The sequence below is a fragment of the Lutjanus erythropterus genome, chromosome 12 (genome assembly GCF_056507025.1).
Source record: "Lutjanus erythropterus isolate fLutEry1 chromosome 12, fLutEry1.hap2, whole genome shotgun sequence".
Taxonomy (NCBI): Eukaryota; Metazoa; Chordata; class Actinopteri; order Lutjaniformes; family Lutjanidae; genus Lutjanus; species Lutjanus erythropterus.
The window spans coordinates 10,720,529-10,733,071 of record NC_139328.1 but is presented as its reverse complement, the minus strand read 5'-3'; the positions used below and the strand labels follow the sequence as shown (position 1 = coordinate 10,733,071).

The 12,543-nt window shown below is 40.7% G+C and overlaps 1 protein-coding gene across 4 annotated transcripts in view; it reads right to left on the bottom strand.

Moving 5' to 3' along the window:
- The window catches only part of tnn (tenascin N), a 51,335-nt gene that overhangs the window by 3,363 nt on the left and 35,429 nt on the right, over positions 1 to 12,543 (bottom strand). The window contains exons 10-17 of one of the 4 annotated variants that reach the window (XM_084732669.1): positions 12,003 to 12,266; positions 10,396 to 10,659; positions 7,921 to 8,184; positions 4,880 to 5,025; positions 3,262 to 3,400; positions 2,982 to 3,133; positions 1,461 to 1,557; positions 1,205 to 1,369 (exon numbers count right to left, since the gene is read on the bottom strand). In XM_084732669.1, coding sequence (XP_084588795.1) covers positions 1,205 to 1,369; positions 1,461 to 1,557; positions 2,982 to 3,133; positions 3,262 to 3,400; positions 4,880 to 5,025; positions 7,921 to 8,184; positions 10,396 to 10,659; positions 12,003 to 12,266 — 1,491 coding nt within the window. The remainder of the gene's footprint in view (positions 1 to 1,204; positions 1,370 to 1,460; positions 1,558 to 2,981; positions 3,134 to 3,261; positions 3,401 to 4,879; positions 5,026 to 7,920; positions 8,185 to 10,395; positions 10,660 to 12,002; positions 12,267 to 12,543) is intronic. The other 3 variants (XM_084732670.1, XM_084732671.1, XM_084732672.1) reach the window with 3 other exon arrangements.

The window sequence follows — 12,543 nt, the reverse complement described above, 5'->3', positions numbered from 1 at the left end:
TCCTGGGAGAAGGATCCACCCTCTGTTTCTCTTGTTTCTTCCTTTTCCTCCCTGTTACAGTTTTTTTTTTTCACTATTAATTAGTTAATCGTTTACTCTATAAACTGTCTAAAAGTTTGGGAAAATTCTCATCACAATTTTCCAAAACCAAAAGCAGTGCCTTCATATTGCATCTTTTGCTCTTCGTCAACTGTCATAAATGACAAAGAGGGGCATCCCTGTAACTCAGTTGGTAGATCGTGTGCCCCAGGTACTGAGGCTGTTGGTCCTCTGCAGCGGCTGCTGGTTTGACTCCTGCCTGCGGCCCATTTGCTGTGACCATCCCCTCTCTCAACCCCCTTTCCTGTCATATCTTCAGCCGTCCCAAAAGAATAATATTTTTAAAAAAGGACAAAGAAAAGCAGCCAATCCTTACATATAAGAGGCTGGAACCAGCAAATTACTGACATTTTTGGTTGCAAAATTACTGAAATGCTTGATCAGTGTTCAAATTAGTTTGCAACTTGTTTCCTGTCAAATGACTAATCAACTAATCGGCTAATTGTTGCAGCTCTTTCCAAACTGAGGGTAGACCAGATGTTGTCATATGCACGTTGACTTATTGACTTATTAGTTTAATGTTAAAAACTCAAAAAGAACAGGCTGTATGCAGCTCAACCTTCCTCTATTCTCAATATATTCGCACAGACTTTTTTGCTGCTCGCCTCTTTTTCCTCCACATGTTCCCTGATGGAATAAATTTAATCAAACGCCAAATATAGAGCAATACAGTATATGTTGTTTCAGCGCACTGCAGGTATGTGTAGACACAGCGTCCCACTTGCTGTGCGTCTGTATCTGTCTGGCTTCAAAGCTCACTAAAACCCTGCCTTCTTCAGATACAGCCTTCCCTATATAGCTACTGTCTATAACTCACTGAATGTAAGTGTCTGAAACAAATATCCCACCTACTGCTGGTGCGTATGTGTTTTCTCGGCACCCCACAGGATGATGGGTGGGGTGCCGACTGCTTGAAACCCCTGTATTCCCACCCCTGTCTGTCTTATTGCAATCCTTGCCCTCTCCTCCGCTACATAACTGCCTCTATCTGAACAAAGTGTCAGAGAGAAAATGTAAGCTCTGAGAGCTGCTCATGTTGTCGTCTCAGTGTCAGACTTTTGTACCGCTGGCTGTTTGGAAAAGATTTTAGAAGAAAAAGACCCACCTGCAGTCCCGCTGTATTTGCCAATAGTGAGCTTGAACTTCTGCTTGATGGGTGCAATCTTGAAGTTGTCATATACGGCGTAAACTCTCTCTGAGCCCAGGCCCAAGTCAAACCTCAGCTCGTACTGAGTGGGAGTGTTGGTGAGCTCGTATATCTTGTCCAGACCTGAGGGAACACACAGACAGAGCATGTAAGAGGAAACACTCTTTTACTGTTCACATGTGCAGAAAACAGACTGAACATTGGCACCACTCACCGATCCAGAACTCGTCTGTCATGTTGCCAAAACCGGCTACATACTGTCTCCAGCGTTTCATGAAGTCCAGCCTGCCAATGTTACGACGCTGCAGAACCTGAAAGCAGCGAGTGCAGGAGTTTCACTGACAGCTGCTGCACAAATGTTTCAAATAACTGGCTTTGGCTTGTTGGTTACCATCCTAAAATCCCAGCAGCAACTAATATCTTGACCCCACCGAAGTCCTTTTATATAGACTTTTATAATTCCCTGTAGAGCATTTAAAAATACTAGCTGAGCTAAACACAAATTCCCTGAATTTTTTCTAAACATATGAGACCACAGCTCACATTTTTCTTACAAAAATATGCTTTTTTATTGTTGCTAGTCACAAGGGATCATATGAACCTGATTTATTAGATTTTACTCTTGTTTTTACTTTAGTTTTTGTTTTAAAGTTTAGTTTCAGTTAGTCTCCAGTTTGGTTTTGCCCCTTTCACTTTAGTTAAAATGTTTAGTTGAATTAGACATAAGTTTAGAATAGGTATTACAATATCCTCATGGTTGTTGTGTTGACAAATTTGACCAGACAGGGGACAGTTTTAAATATGTTTTAATTTTTTTCTATAGTCTGCTTTTTATTTTTTATTTCAGCTAACTAAAATACTTGTTTTTGACTAAACATAGTATAATTATTTTATTTTATTTTTTCAAAAACTACAAGGAGCTACATCAAATGCTTAATACCACCACATTCTGTGTGGGTCTGGTCTTATTTCTCACAGATTTCACGGGCTCATGTTGGGTTTCAGCTGTACCATATTTATTTTCACATGTATTTGTTTTCATTTTTCTCCCCAGTTTAGTCGTTGCAGTTCAGTTACAGTTACAATTCCCTGCATGTATCGTCCCTGTCACTGAAAAATCCTACTTTTTGGTGCATAGAGCGAAGCTTGTTAAGAAAAAATATCTGTGATGGGGTTCAGGATAAAATATTTAACGAGGGTCAGGTTTGGGTCGGTTTCGGACAGAATTTTGTCGGCATCTGGCCTCGACGGGCTCAACTTTTCAGGCACGATTAAAGCTCTACATTGCATTCAAAACAACTTTGATTTCAATAATATGAGCTTTGATGAAGTGTAAATGGATATTTAGCATGTCATATGAATGTCAAACTCATTTTTGTCATTTCATTTTGTGATTTTAAAAGAAAATCAACTCTGTCCACCAATTAAGGCACAATAAGTAAAATCAAAATCTCAACAGCATGTGGACAGCAAAGCCTCACAATATATGATACAACTGTTTTCTGTGCCTAACTAGTTCTCATAATGACTAAACTGAACTTGACATTTTAATGTCTATTGAAAAAAGGCTATTTATATGGTTTTGCTTGCAGCCAATCACAGCAAAGCCTTCATCGATTTCATGCAGCATTTGATTGGCCCACTACCACAGCAGCCACAACCCACACAGTCTGCGGTGTAGAAATGCTCCCATCCACATGATGGTTATTGAATGAAGTAGGAAAGAAAGTCATACCAGCCAGCCGCCGCCGTCAGTGTCCATGTCGCAGTAAACCTCAAGCGGTTTGGAGCGGTCATTGTTAATATAGATGGTGTAGACACCGCTGTTCTTATTGCCATTCTTCATGATCTGAACACAGTCCATGGGGAACGGATACAGGAGACCAACTAGAGAAGAGGACGTGACAACATTAATATTCTTTATTTAGTACTGTATTTATTTGATAACATACAGCATCATACACTGTGTATGACATATGATGTACATGATGTTGACCTGCAGAAGACAGACAGACCTGTTTTGAAGATGGTCTGTACCACCTTGCTCCTCTTGTTCCCTCTGTAGGCGATGATGGTGACTATGTATTTCTTCCCCATCTCCAAACTGGATACAGAAAAACTGCTCCCGCTGGCTCCAAGCTGCCTTTCAACCGCCTGACCATAAAAAAAACGACAGTTACAGTTATAATCATACTGAACACTCACTAAATTATTATTACGATAGATTTATTTATGTGTTTATCTTCATCATGATACAACACAGGGTTGTATTGCAGGATTAAGATGTATCCCCCTTTTGCTACACATAAAAGAGTAGATTGGTTGAATAGATGAAAATGAAACAAACTATTTTACACGGTGGAGTCCTGAAGATGAATTAAGCCGTTGCACAGCCTGAGGGAAGAAGATGTCCCATATGATGTGTGGTATATAATGTGGCCTTTGATAAAGTTCATGAATGAGTGATGATACGTCTTGAACTTTAATAAGAGACAGGCATTAAACGGGCTCCTCAATTCTTATTAAATCTTAAAAAGGTATCAAAGAAAAGATCAATCACCTCATCATGCTTAAAATGACTTCTAGTAGATTAATTTTTATTTCTGGCCACAAGAGGTCAGCGTTCTCCAGAGCTTCAACTGAACATCCACCTTCATTGTAGCCTCAGCTTGTTTTTAACAGTAAAGAAACTGTTTTCCAAGTTTTATTTACATGCTTGTAAAGACAAAAATCCACCTTTGTGTAGCTCAATATTCATATTTCACCACAGGATGCTTAAAATAACTGCAGCTCTGCTTTTATCTAATGCAGAATAAAAGGTTGTTGTGATCCTCCTTCACACTCAATTTTCTATATGAGTATATTCTTTGAAATTTAATGAAACAGTTGCATAAGAAATGAATGCAAATATACCCTGAAAGAAAAGTCTCTCTCTGTATTTATAAATAGAGTTTAATATTTAAGTTGTGGCATTTTTATTCTGTGTTGTAGTTTTCTGAACTCTAAACATCACTCTGTTCATACAGACTTTGTATATGTTAAAGGGATAGTTCAGATAATTTGAAGTGGGGTTGTGTGAGGAACTTATCCATAATCAGTGTATCACCTATAGAAGATGGTGGTCGCCACAACCCCGGTTAGGAGAAACAGCAGTAGGTGGTGTAGGCTAAGCATGGTACTGCTGTGGACAGGGTCAGCTGCAAAACATATTTTACCTGGAGTTTGGTTGGTTTGGAGAGAGCAATATTTGGCTTATATAATGGTGGTTTCCTGTCAGAAAAGGCTAACTTATAATTTTCTGAATATAAGATAAACTTTTTAGGTGGACCTTTTTTTAAGCGGACAAAATATGTTTTGTTTCTGACCCTGTCCACAACACTTCATTGCTTTGCTTTCATGCTGGTTCTCCTCTCTGCTTCTCCAAACTAGGGTTGTGTTGACCGCCATTTGCTATAGTCAATACACCATAATTTAATCATTATTTAATGTAATTTAATAATCCAAACTATCCCTTTAAGTCTAAAGAAGTATAACCAGAATGGTGAAGTCAACCTTTTTAGTATTACAGCTGATTTTAACACTTGAATACCTTTTTATGTGGTGTCTCTCTGTGTGAAAAAATAAGCGTCAAACCTCATGGCTGAGTACCTCCGTGTTGCCGTCCTCGTCTCTGTAAGTGAGGATGTATCCCTCAATGTCAGCGAGAGGAGGAATCCAGGTCAGAACAGCAGAGTCGAGCGTCACATCTGTCGCCTTCAGGTCTGACGGGGCATCAATGTCTGCAGAGTGGAGAGTAGATCAGAGTAGATTACAGCACAAGAGCGTGGTGTCTATTATACGTTCACTACGATATTTTAAAAACTCAGTTCTGGATTGGATAAGTAATGGGTTTAGTTGCTGTTTTACCTTGAGGTTGTTCACTAAAACTGGGGGGATCACATGCGAGAAAAGGGTCTTTTTGATTAAACAAATGTTTTAATCCAAATTTTAATCTTCTTTGTAATATTATTTATTCTATTAGTGCATCAGTTTTTAGAGCACAAACCTTTCCTCAGATTTACATGTGAATTACGTTTTTCACAAACACAAACACGAACACAAACACGTGATTTTATGGCACAGTATTCACCCTTCATTCCCTTTATCTACCTCAATCATGAGTGCAGCATTAATGTATCTGACTTTGCAGCCTCTCTCAACACCAGGGATGACTACAACCCACCTGCAGAGATACAATTTGCCTCTGCAGATAAACTGGCTCTTATCCTGCGCCTTATTTAAATGCTTTGGAGGTCTGACCTGAAACAGGTGCTGAAATCATTTGTCTGACATGAAGACGCCTGCTGTAACAGTTGGAGCTTCAACCTCCCATGTCTTTGGAAATTAGAGGAAGTGTATGTCACCGTGATAAAACCAGCCAGAGCAATCAATTATTTATTCAAGTCAGGAATCATACTTTCAGTCCTCTTCTTCTAAAAACACCACCTTCTGTTTATATTCAGGAATCATCCAATTTCAAGTCAGTTTTATTACCACTGAGAAAATTAAACAGCTTTTCTGATCATTAAATTATAATGGGAGAAACTTAGTGTTACTGTTGGTATCTGTGAAATGCAGTGATGTTGGTTTGAGTCACTTTAAACTGACATATTAATGATGCTTGTTACAAGGTACAATAAAGTCACAAATGTAATAACATGTGCTTTTATGTATCCCAGATGATATCTTTTGACACAATGGATTTCCTGTCTGAACCCAGCGGCGCGCTGGTCTGTCGCCACCGATGGTTTCTAATGAGTTATGACGCGACATGTTTATAATCCAAAACTCGGCCATTTGCCGCCTAATTGAATAAGATCCAGCTTTCACTTAGAGGTCCCAGGTGATTTTACACATCATCTGGTTCACACAAAGATCTGCCTGTTGTAACCCGTTTACCATGTGCTGCCAGAACTATTTTTACCCCACACCAAGTTACGAGACATGCCGAGTGACCTGGGCCGGCCTGTGGGAGACAGTTTTGGAGCTTTCTGGTACTTTTGAAGTTTACAATAAACACTGTAAGAAGTTTAAAGTTTAATAAATCAAAGTTCACATGGTGTAAGAATTAATGGGTTGCAATTTTGTGTGTTCATATAAATCACAAGCATCATACAACTTATTTTATATAACATCTAAGGCTCCAACTTGCTATTCAAACTGCTCATTTTGGATGTGCAATTGCTACATATTGCTTCTCTAAGGTCTCACACGTGATGCAAACACCATGTATTCCTGTCCTGTCATACTTAACCCTTGACCCATGTGAATACCAGCAGTACTGTCACATAAAGCATCATTAAAGAAGTAAAATACACCCACAATGGCAGGAATCCACTACCAAATTCAGCACTGCTTCCCTGCATAAATAACATCCTGAGTCTATAGGGATGAAGAGGAATTATGACAGTCAATCTTAAAAAGAGTTCACGCCTCCTCAGTATGTGCCACATATGGCGTTACGGGGTGCAAAATAAAACATGTAATCCCTGCACTCATCTCCCACTGCTCACACCCCCATATGTCCTAGTCCAGTGCTAAACTGGTCTCTCATCTTTAAAATAATCTCAGAATACCTGAACAAACCTACTGACTTGTGCTCTTTTCTCCCATCTTTGGTGTCCCTCCAGACTCCCGCACACAGTCTGATGATGACTCTATCACTGTTGCTACTTTATTCGCCAGACACCCAGTTTTACTGAAATGGAAAGATGCACATTTACTTACCTTTACCTTTGGACAGGCTGCCCATTCTATAGTTAGATCAAATAAAATACTCCTTAAGGGACTCCAGAAATACTTTTTTTTCCTTTTTTTTATAAAGCATGGAATCCCTTTCCTAACCATGTAAAAGAGAAAATCCAATTGGCTGCTGTTCCACTCACTTAATACATGTCTATCCTCTGCCAATATGTTGTTTTCTTCCTTTACAAATACATATCTGACAGCCTACTGTTTTTATAGGGATGAAGTTGTTGTTGTCTTTGTTTGAAAGGTCTGTGCAGAATACAGCTCCCAGAACCAATATTCCCCCAAACTAGGGTCACATGTAGCAGACTCTCACTGACTGCAAATTCTTATCAGTGATCTCAGATTAAGGCCTTTGTTTTTTAACAGTAATAGAGCGATAACCTGTTTGAGCTTGTTTATGCAAAGATACCTGGAGCTGGTCACTAAAAGACAGCAGCATTTTTTTAAACAGTGCCACAGCTTTAAAAAAAACAAACAAGAATCTGTCTGACTGACTTTTTTGTTCCTTTTTGTTGTTTGCCAGCCGCCCTGCTATGGCCAATACAGTATATCTTAAAAATCCTGATTTTGAGATTTCATCCCGTTTTGTTTTAGTGTGTTTCAGCCTTACGTGGATTTAAAATGAAATTGGGTGATTTAAGAAGGCAGACTGGCAATTTTCACAGTTGGCTCATGAAAACATCAGATTAAAGCCTCCCCTTAATGAGAAAAAAATAGTTTGGTAAATGCATCCATATGAAAACTGCTGCTTTACTTGTGCTTATCAATGTCTGTGAGAGACAGAAATCTAGACTGCCAAAATGAGCTTTTTTTAAAAATGTTGATGAATTGCTGTTTCAACAGAAATGGGAGTATTAAACCCTGCCTATCTGAAGCGTATTAACCTGTCTCAGCATCTGTTGAGATCTTCCTGGTGACTTTGTTCCCTTTGACGGCCCAGATGTAGACAGTGTAGAGGACCCCAGGCCTCAGGCCAGTCAGCATGTAAGAGGTGCTGTCAGACCCGACTGGGATTTCCGCACTTGAGCCCTCAGAGGAGCTGTAGGTTAGGATGTAGCCGTCAATTTCTGCCTGGACCGGATCCCATGAGACGCTGAAGGTGGACTCTGTTTCATCTCGGGCTAAGAGGTTAGCAGGAGCATCCAGTTCTAGAGGAAGATGTTAGTGGATTAGGTTAATACACAGCTGATGCAGACTACAACAGCTACTGATGCAAACTACACGATGTTTCATTTTTCACACAAAGGTGATCAAATGAACTTGTTGGCATGCATTTGATGAAATATTAGTAATATGATGGTAATTATGAGGAGAAAAATGACCTTCATAAATTGCATCATAAAAAATAGACACCCTCTATGTAAGAAATGTGATATATGTTTAAATCTTCCAACTAGCTTTGTCCCACTACTGGGCAAATGCAGATGACATGAAGGACAAAAGGACCCAGGCAGTGAGCTTGTAAGAGACTGACAAAGATGGTACTTTGTCTCACGGCAGACTGATGATTGTTTGGAGAGCTCAGTTCTGCATCTAGATTCAGGCTTAAAGCAAGAGCCAGAAGGACTTCGTCTGGAATATGGGCATGACAGGCCACTCCGGGAGCCAGGCCTGTGGTTGGTTAAACCTTGTCGTCCATAGGTAAATACGGAATGAGCGACCTTAGGAATGTTAAACAGACCAACAAGAAGTGAGTCTTTGAATAGGAATCACTCCTGGGAGAGGAAAGACCCTAATTTAATGCTTAATCTAATTATCTATCCAATTCAGGAACTGTCTTTTTTCCCTGATGGAGGCAGCCTGTTGCACCTGCATATAGCAGGGAGGAAAAATAAAATTAATCAGAACATTTGGCCCATGACTTTGCTGGGAATGCCTGATATTCATAATTTCAACTCTCAAATTCAAGCCGAAATTACTTTCATCCATGCATAGGTTCTGCACAGGACGGACTCAGAACCTCATCATCATGGAAGCAGCCTCAAAAAAGGTTAAGAGTGCTTGTCATTGTGACACTCCAACGGTGGACAGCAGCAGTGAAGAAGGCAGTCTAACTGCAGAAGGAGTGCTTCAAGGCCTTACGTTGTCCTCCTCTGGTAAAATGAGTCTTGTCCTATTCAGACAAGTTTGCAGCTGCCCTGAGGATCCAGGAAAATTGTGATTTTACACAAGCTAGAGCAAAGGACAGCTACAAAACATTAGGGGAATTGGGTTTAGCTATGCAGACATTTTATCAGATCATGCTTGTGAAGCCAAAGCTCTAAATTTCCCAAGTCAATCTTCAATCCGTCCTTCATTTGTGGTCATAAACGTTGGGTAGTGCAGCACATTTTACTACTACTGTAAATTTACCGTACTGCTGCATACAAGAGGCTAAGATGAGGTTGCCCAACCATGAATGGAGCTCTTCCAGAGTAGCAGGTAGACGTGCTTTGGTCACTTGGAAAGAATGGGCCCGAGCGCCTCCTCATGCTCCATGCCTGACTGACTGAGGGGAGACTGCAGGGTAGTTCCAGAACATGCTGGAGGGTTTGCTCCGCTGAGCTGGCATGGGACCGCTCAGGAAGAGCTGGAGTAAGTTATTGGGGAAAAGGATGTCTGGGCTGCTTTGCTCGCCGTGACCCGCGTACAAAGTTGGCGAGTAGATGGATGAACTGGTGGATGAAGACATTGGAAAACTTTTTTAAACAAACAAGGTGATTCTGATTAGTCTACCATGTGAGACGCATTTTTTTTCTGAGCTTTTACAGTGACGTTGTCTTGTCAAAATAACTAACTATAGGGTGCTTGAAGATGTGATGTATTAAATGGACAGTTCTGGATGAGAGGTTACAGCTCAGCCAATGCACGCTTCCTGCTGCGTGGTGATAAGATTGGCAGGTGTTGTTTCGAAAAAGTAATTAGTTCCTACACGAAGCTGCTCACAGCAAGGTCTGTGGATCATCTTGAGTAACCTGGTCATGATTTCTGGAAAGAGACATCGCCGTTGGGTTTCAAATGTATTTTTTTGGTGCCATCTACCAAGTCCAATTCCAAACAAGCTGTGTAGACTGCAATGATTGGAAAAAACCTTTCAACCTATATTCAAATGAATGGTGTTGTTAAAAGAAAAGGTGATGTGTCACAGTGGTCTCCATCTTACCTTTCTTTGATTTGGGGTTTGTAGTTCTACTGTACTCAAGAGAAAACAGGCCTCTCTATGGCCAATATCCCTAAACTCTGCAACTCAAATAGCTAATTTTGATGTTGGCATGAACTGTATATTTAAACATTAACATCAAGCCACAAATTCCAATCGAGGCATTGTTCTTACTCTGTCAATTAATTGGATATAACAAAAAAAATGGTAGGTTAGAAACCTGTCTCAGCTTGAGTTGAGATCTTCTGGCTGACTTTGCTTCCTTTGACGGCCCAGATGTAGACAGTGTAGAGGACCCCAGGCCTCAAATTAGTCAGAATGTAAGAGGTGGTGTCAGGCCCCAGTGGGATCTCCCCACTAGAACCCTCAGAAGAGCTGTAGGTGAGGATGTAGCCGTCTATTTCGGCCTGGGCTGGATCCCATGACACGCTGAAGCTGAACTCTGTTTCATCTCGAGCTGAGAGGTTAGCAGGAGCATCCAGTTCTACAGGGAGATGTTAGTAGAGGATATTAATACACTACTGATGCACACTACAAACTACAGATGAGCTTCATCTTAACCTTCAGTATATCCATCAGCTTACAGTAAGACCTGGTCTCATGACATGCTGAAGCTGGACACACCTTTAAGAACATTTCACCTTTGGCCAAGAGCTTAGTAGCATTTTGTCACAGACTGGTTGCACAAGGATTAAAAGTTACATCTAATAAAAACATGTTGGTCAAGTTACCATCTAGAAAAATAAAAGGGTTTTTAAATTTTATTTGTTTTGTGAAATAGTCTTGTCAAAATGTTTTAAATTTCCTAAGCATGCTAGTGCATGTATGTAAAGCTGTGTTCAGACACAATCAGGCGTTGCAGCAGTTAACTGCAGGGTTGTGCAGCAGTGTGGGGTGTGTGCGAGGGAACCGTGAGAGTGCCTAAAGATGTGTGCGATTAGTCTTCTTGTCAATTAAACATCACCACTCTCACTAGTCAGCACCAGAAATACTAGTTGGTTAAAGTATTTTTAATATTTTATTAATGTACAATGTTAGTTAACTGTTGCATCTAAGATGTCAAGTAGCCGCCCACCACTAGTCAGGGCAGCAGCGCCAGCAGACAGTGGACATCCTCTCTCTTCAGTGGTTTCAAATGGCTCTTCATACAAGCATTTTTTTCAGACAATGTTTAACATTATCAATAAATAAGCTGTGTTTAATTTACAGCGTTTTTTACTTTCAGACTAGTCAAGTAGTGGAAATAAAAATCTTTGTTTAAGCGACAGGGAATTAGTTGCCAGGAACATCCCAGCTTTCTCGTTACCTGCACTCCCTCTCCTCATTCAGTCTCTACCTTGCAAAACCACAGCTGTGCTTTCTGTTTCTGTCTCTCTCAAACTAACAAATGGGCACAAGCCAGACCCAAACATTGAAGTGTAAACTGAGAGAGAAAAAAAAGGGACAGTATCAATGTTTGGTCCATGGACTTTGCCTGGATAGTACCTGGTTTAAGAGGTATTTCAGACTGACTGTGGAGCAGATTGATTGCCGGCTTATGTGATTTGCTGCCGCAGCATGACAATGGGTTTCTCCAAAAGCTGACTCTGTTTCAACTTTTCTGCTGCAGGCTGCTACATTTTTTTTCAGCATTCCCTGCGACCCACACCGCCGAAGCCTAAATGCACTACCCCCATTTCTAAATGAATGAGATGCCTGGCATTTTTGCCGCAACGCCTGATTCTGTCTGAATGTGCCCTTAGACAAAGTATTTAACCCAAGATTTGGCTTTCGCTGGTCAGAAAATTAAGAGCTTTGGACTTGAACAGAAAGTCGAAGATTTGAGACCTGTCTCGGCTTGTGTCGAGATCTTCCTGCTGGCTTTGCTCCCTTTGACGGCCCAGATGTAGACAGTGTAGACAACCCCAGGCCTCAGACCAGTCAGCATGTAAGAGGTGGTGTCAGACCCCACTGGAATTTCCCCACTTGAGCCCTCAGAAGAGCTGTAGGTTAGGACGTAGCCATCAATTTCTGCCTGGGTGTGATCCCAGGACACTCTGAAGCTGGACTCTGTTTCATCTCGGGCCAAGACGTTAGTAGGAGCGTCCAGCTCTGCATGAGGAGTTATGGTTAGTAAAGACTACTGAAGGATATCACTGCACACAGCTGATCCACATCAGTATGATGTGGTAACCTCTTACACCCAACCTTCAGTCACAGTTTAAGAGGTTAGGGACGTCAAACTGGGAACAAAGTGTTTGGTGGGAAACAATGAAACTTTTGTTTAACAAATGTTGAAACTATTTCATTATTACCCAAAAGACCCCGATTTGAGATTTTATTCTGTTGAATCCAAGTTTGACGTCACATCACATTGTTATGTAAGCAA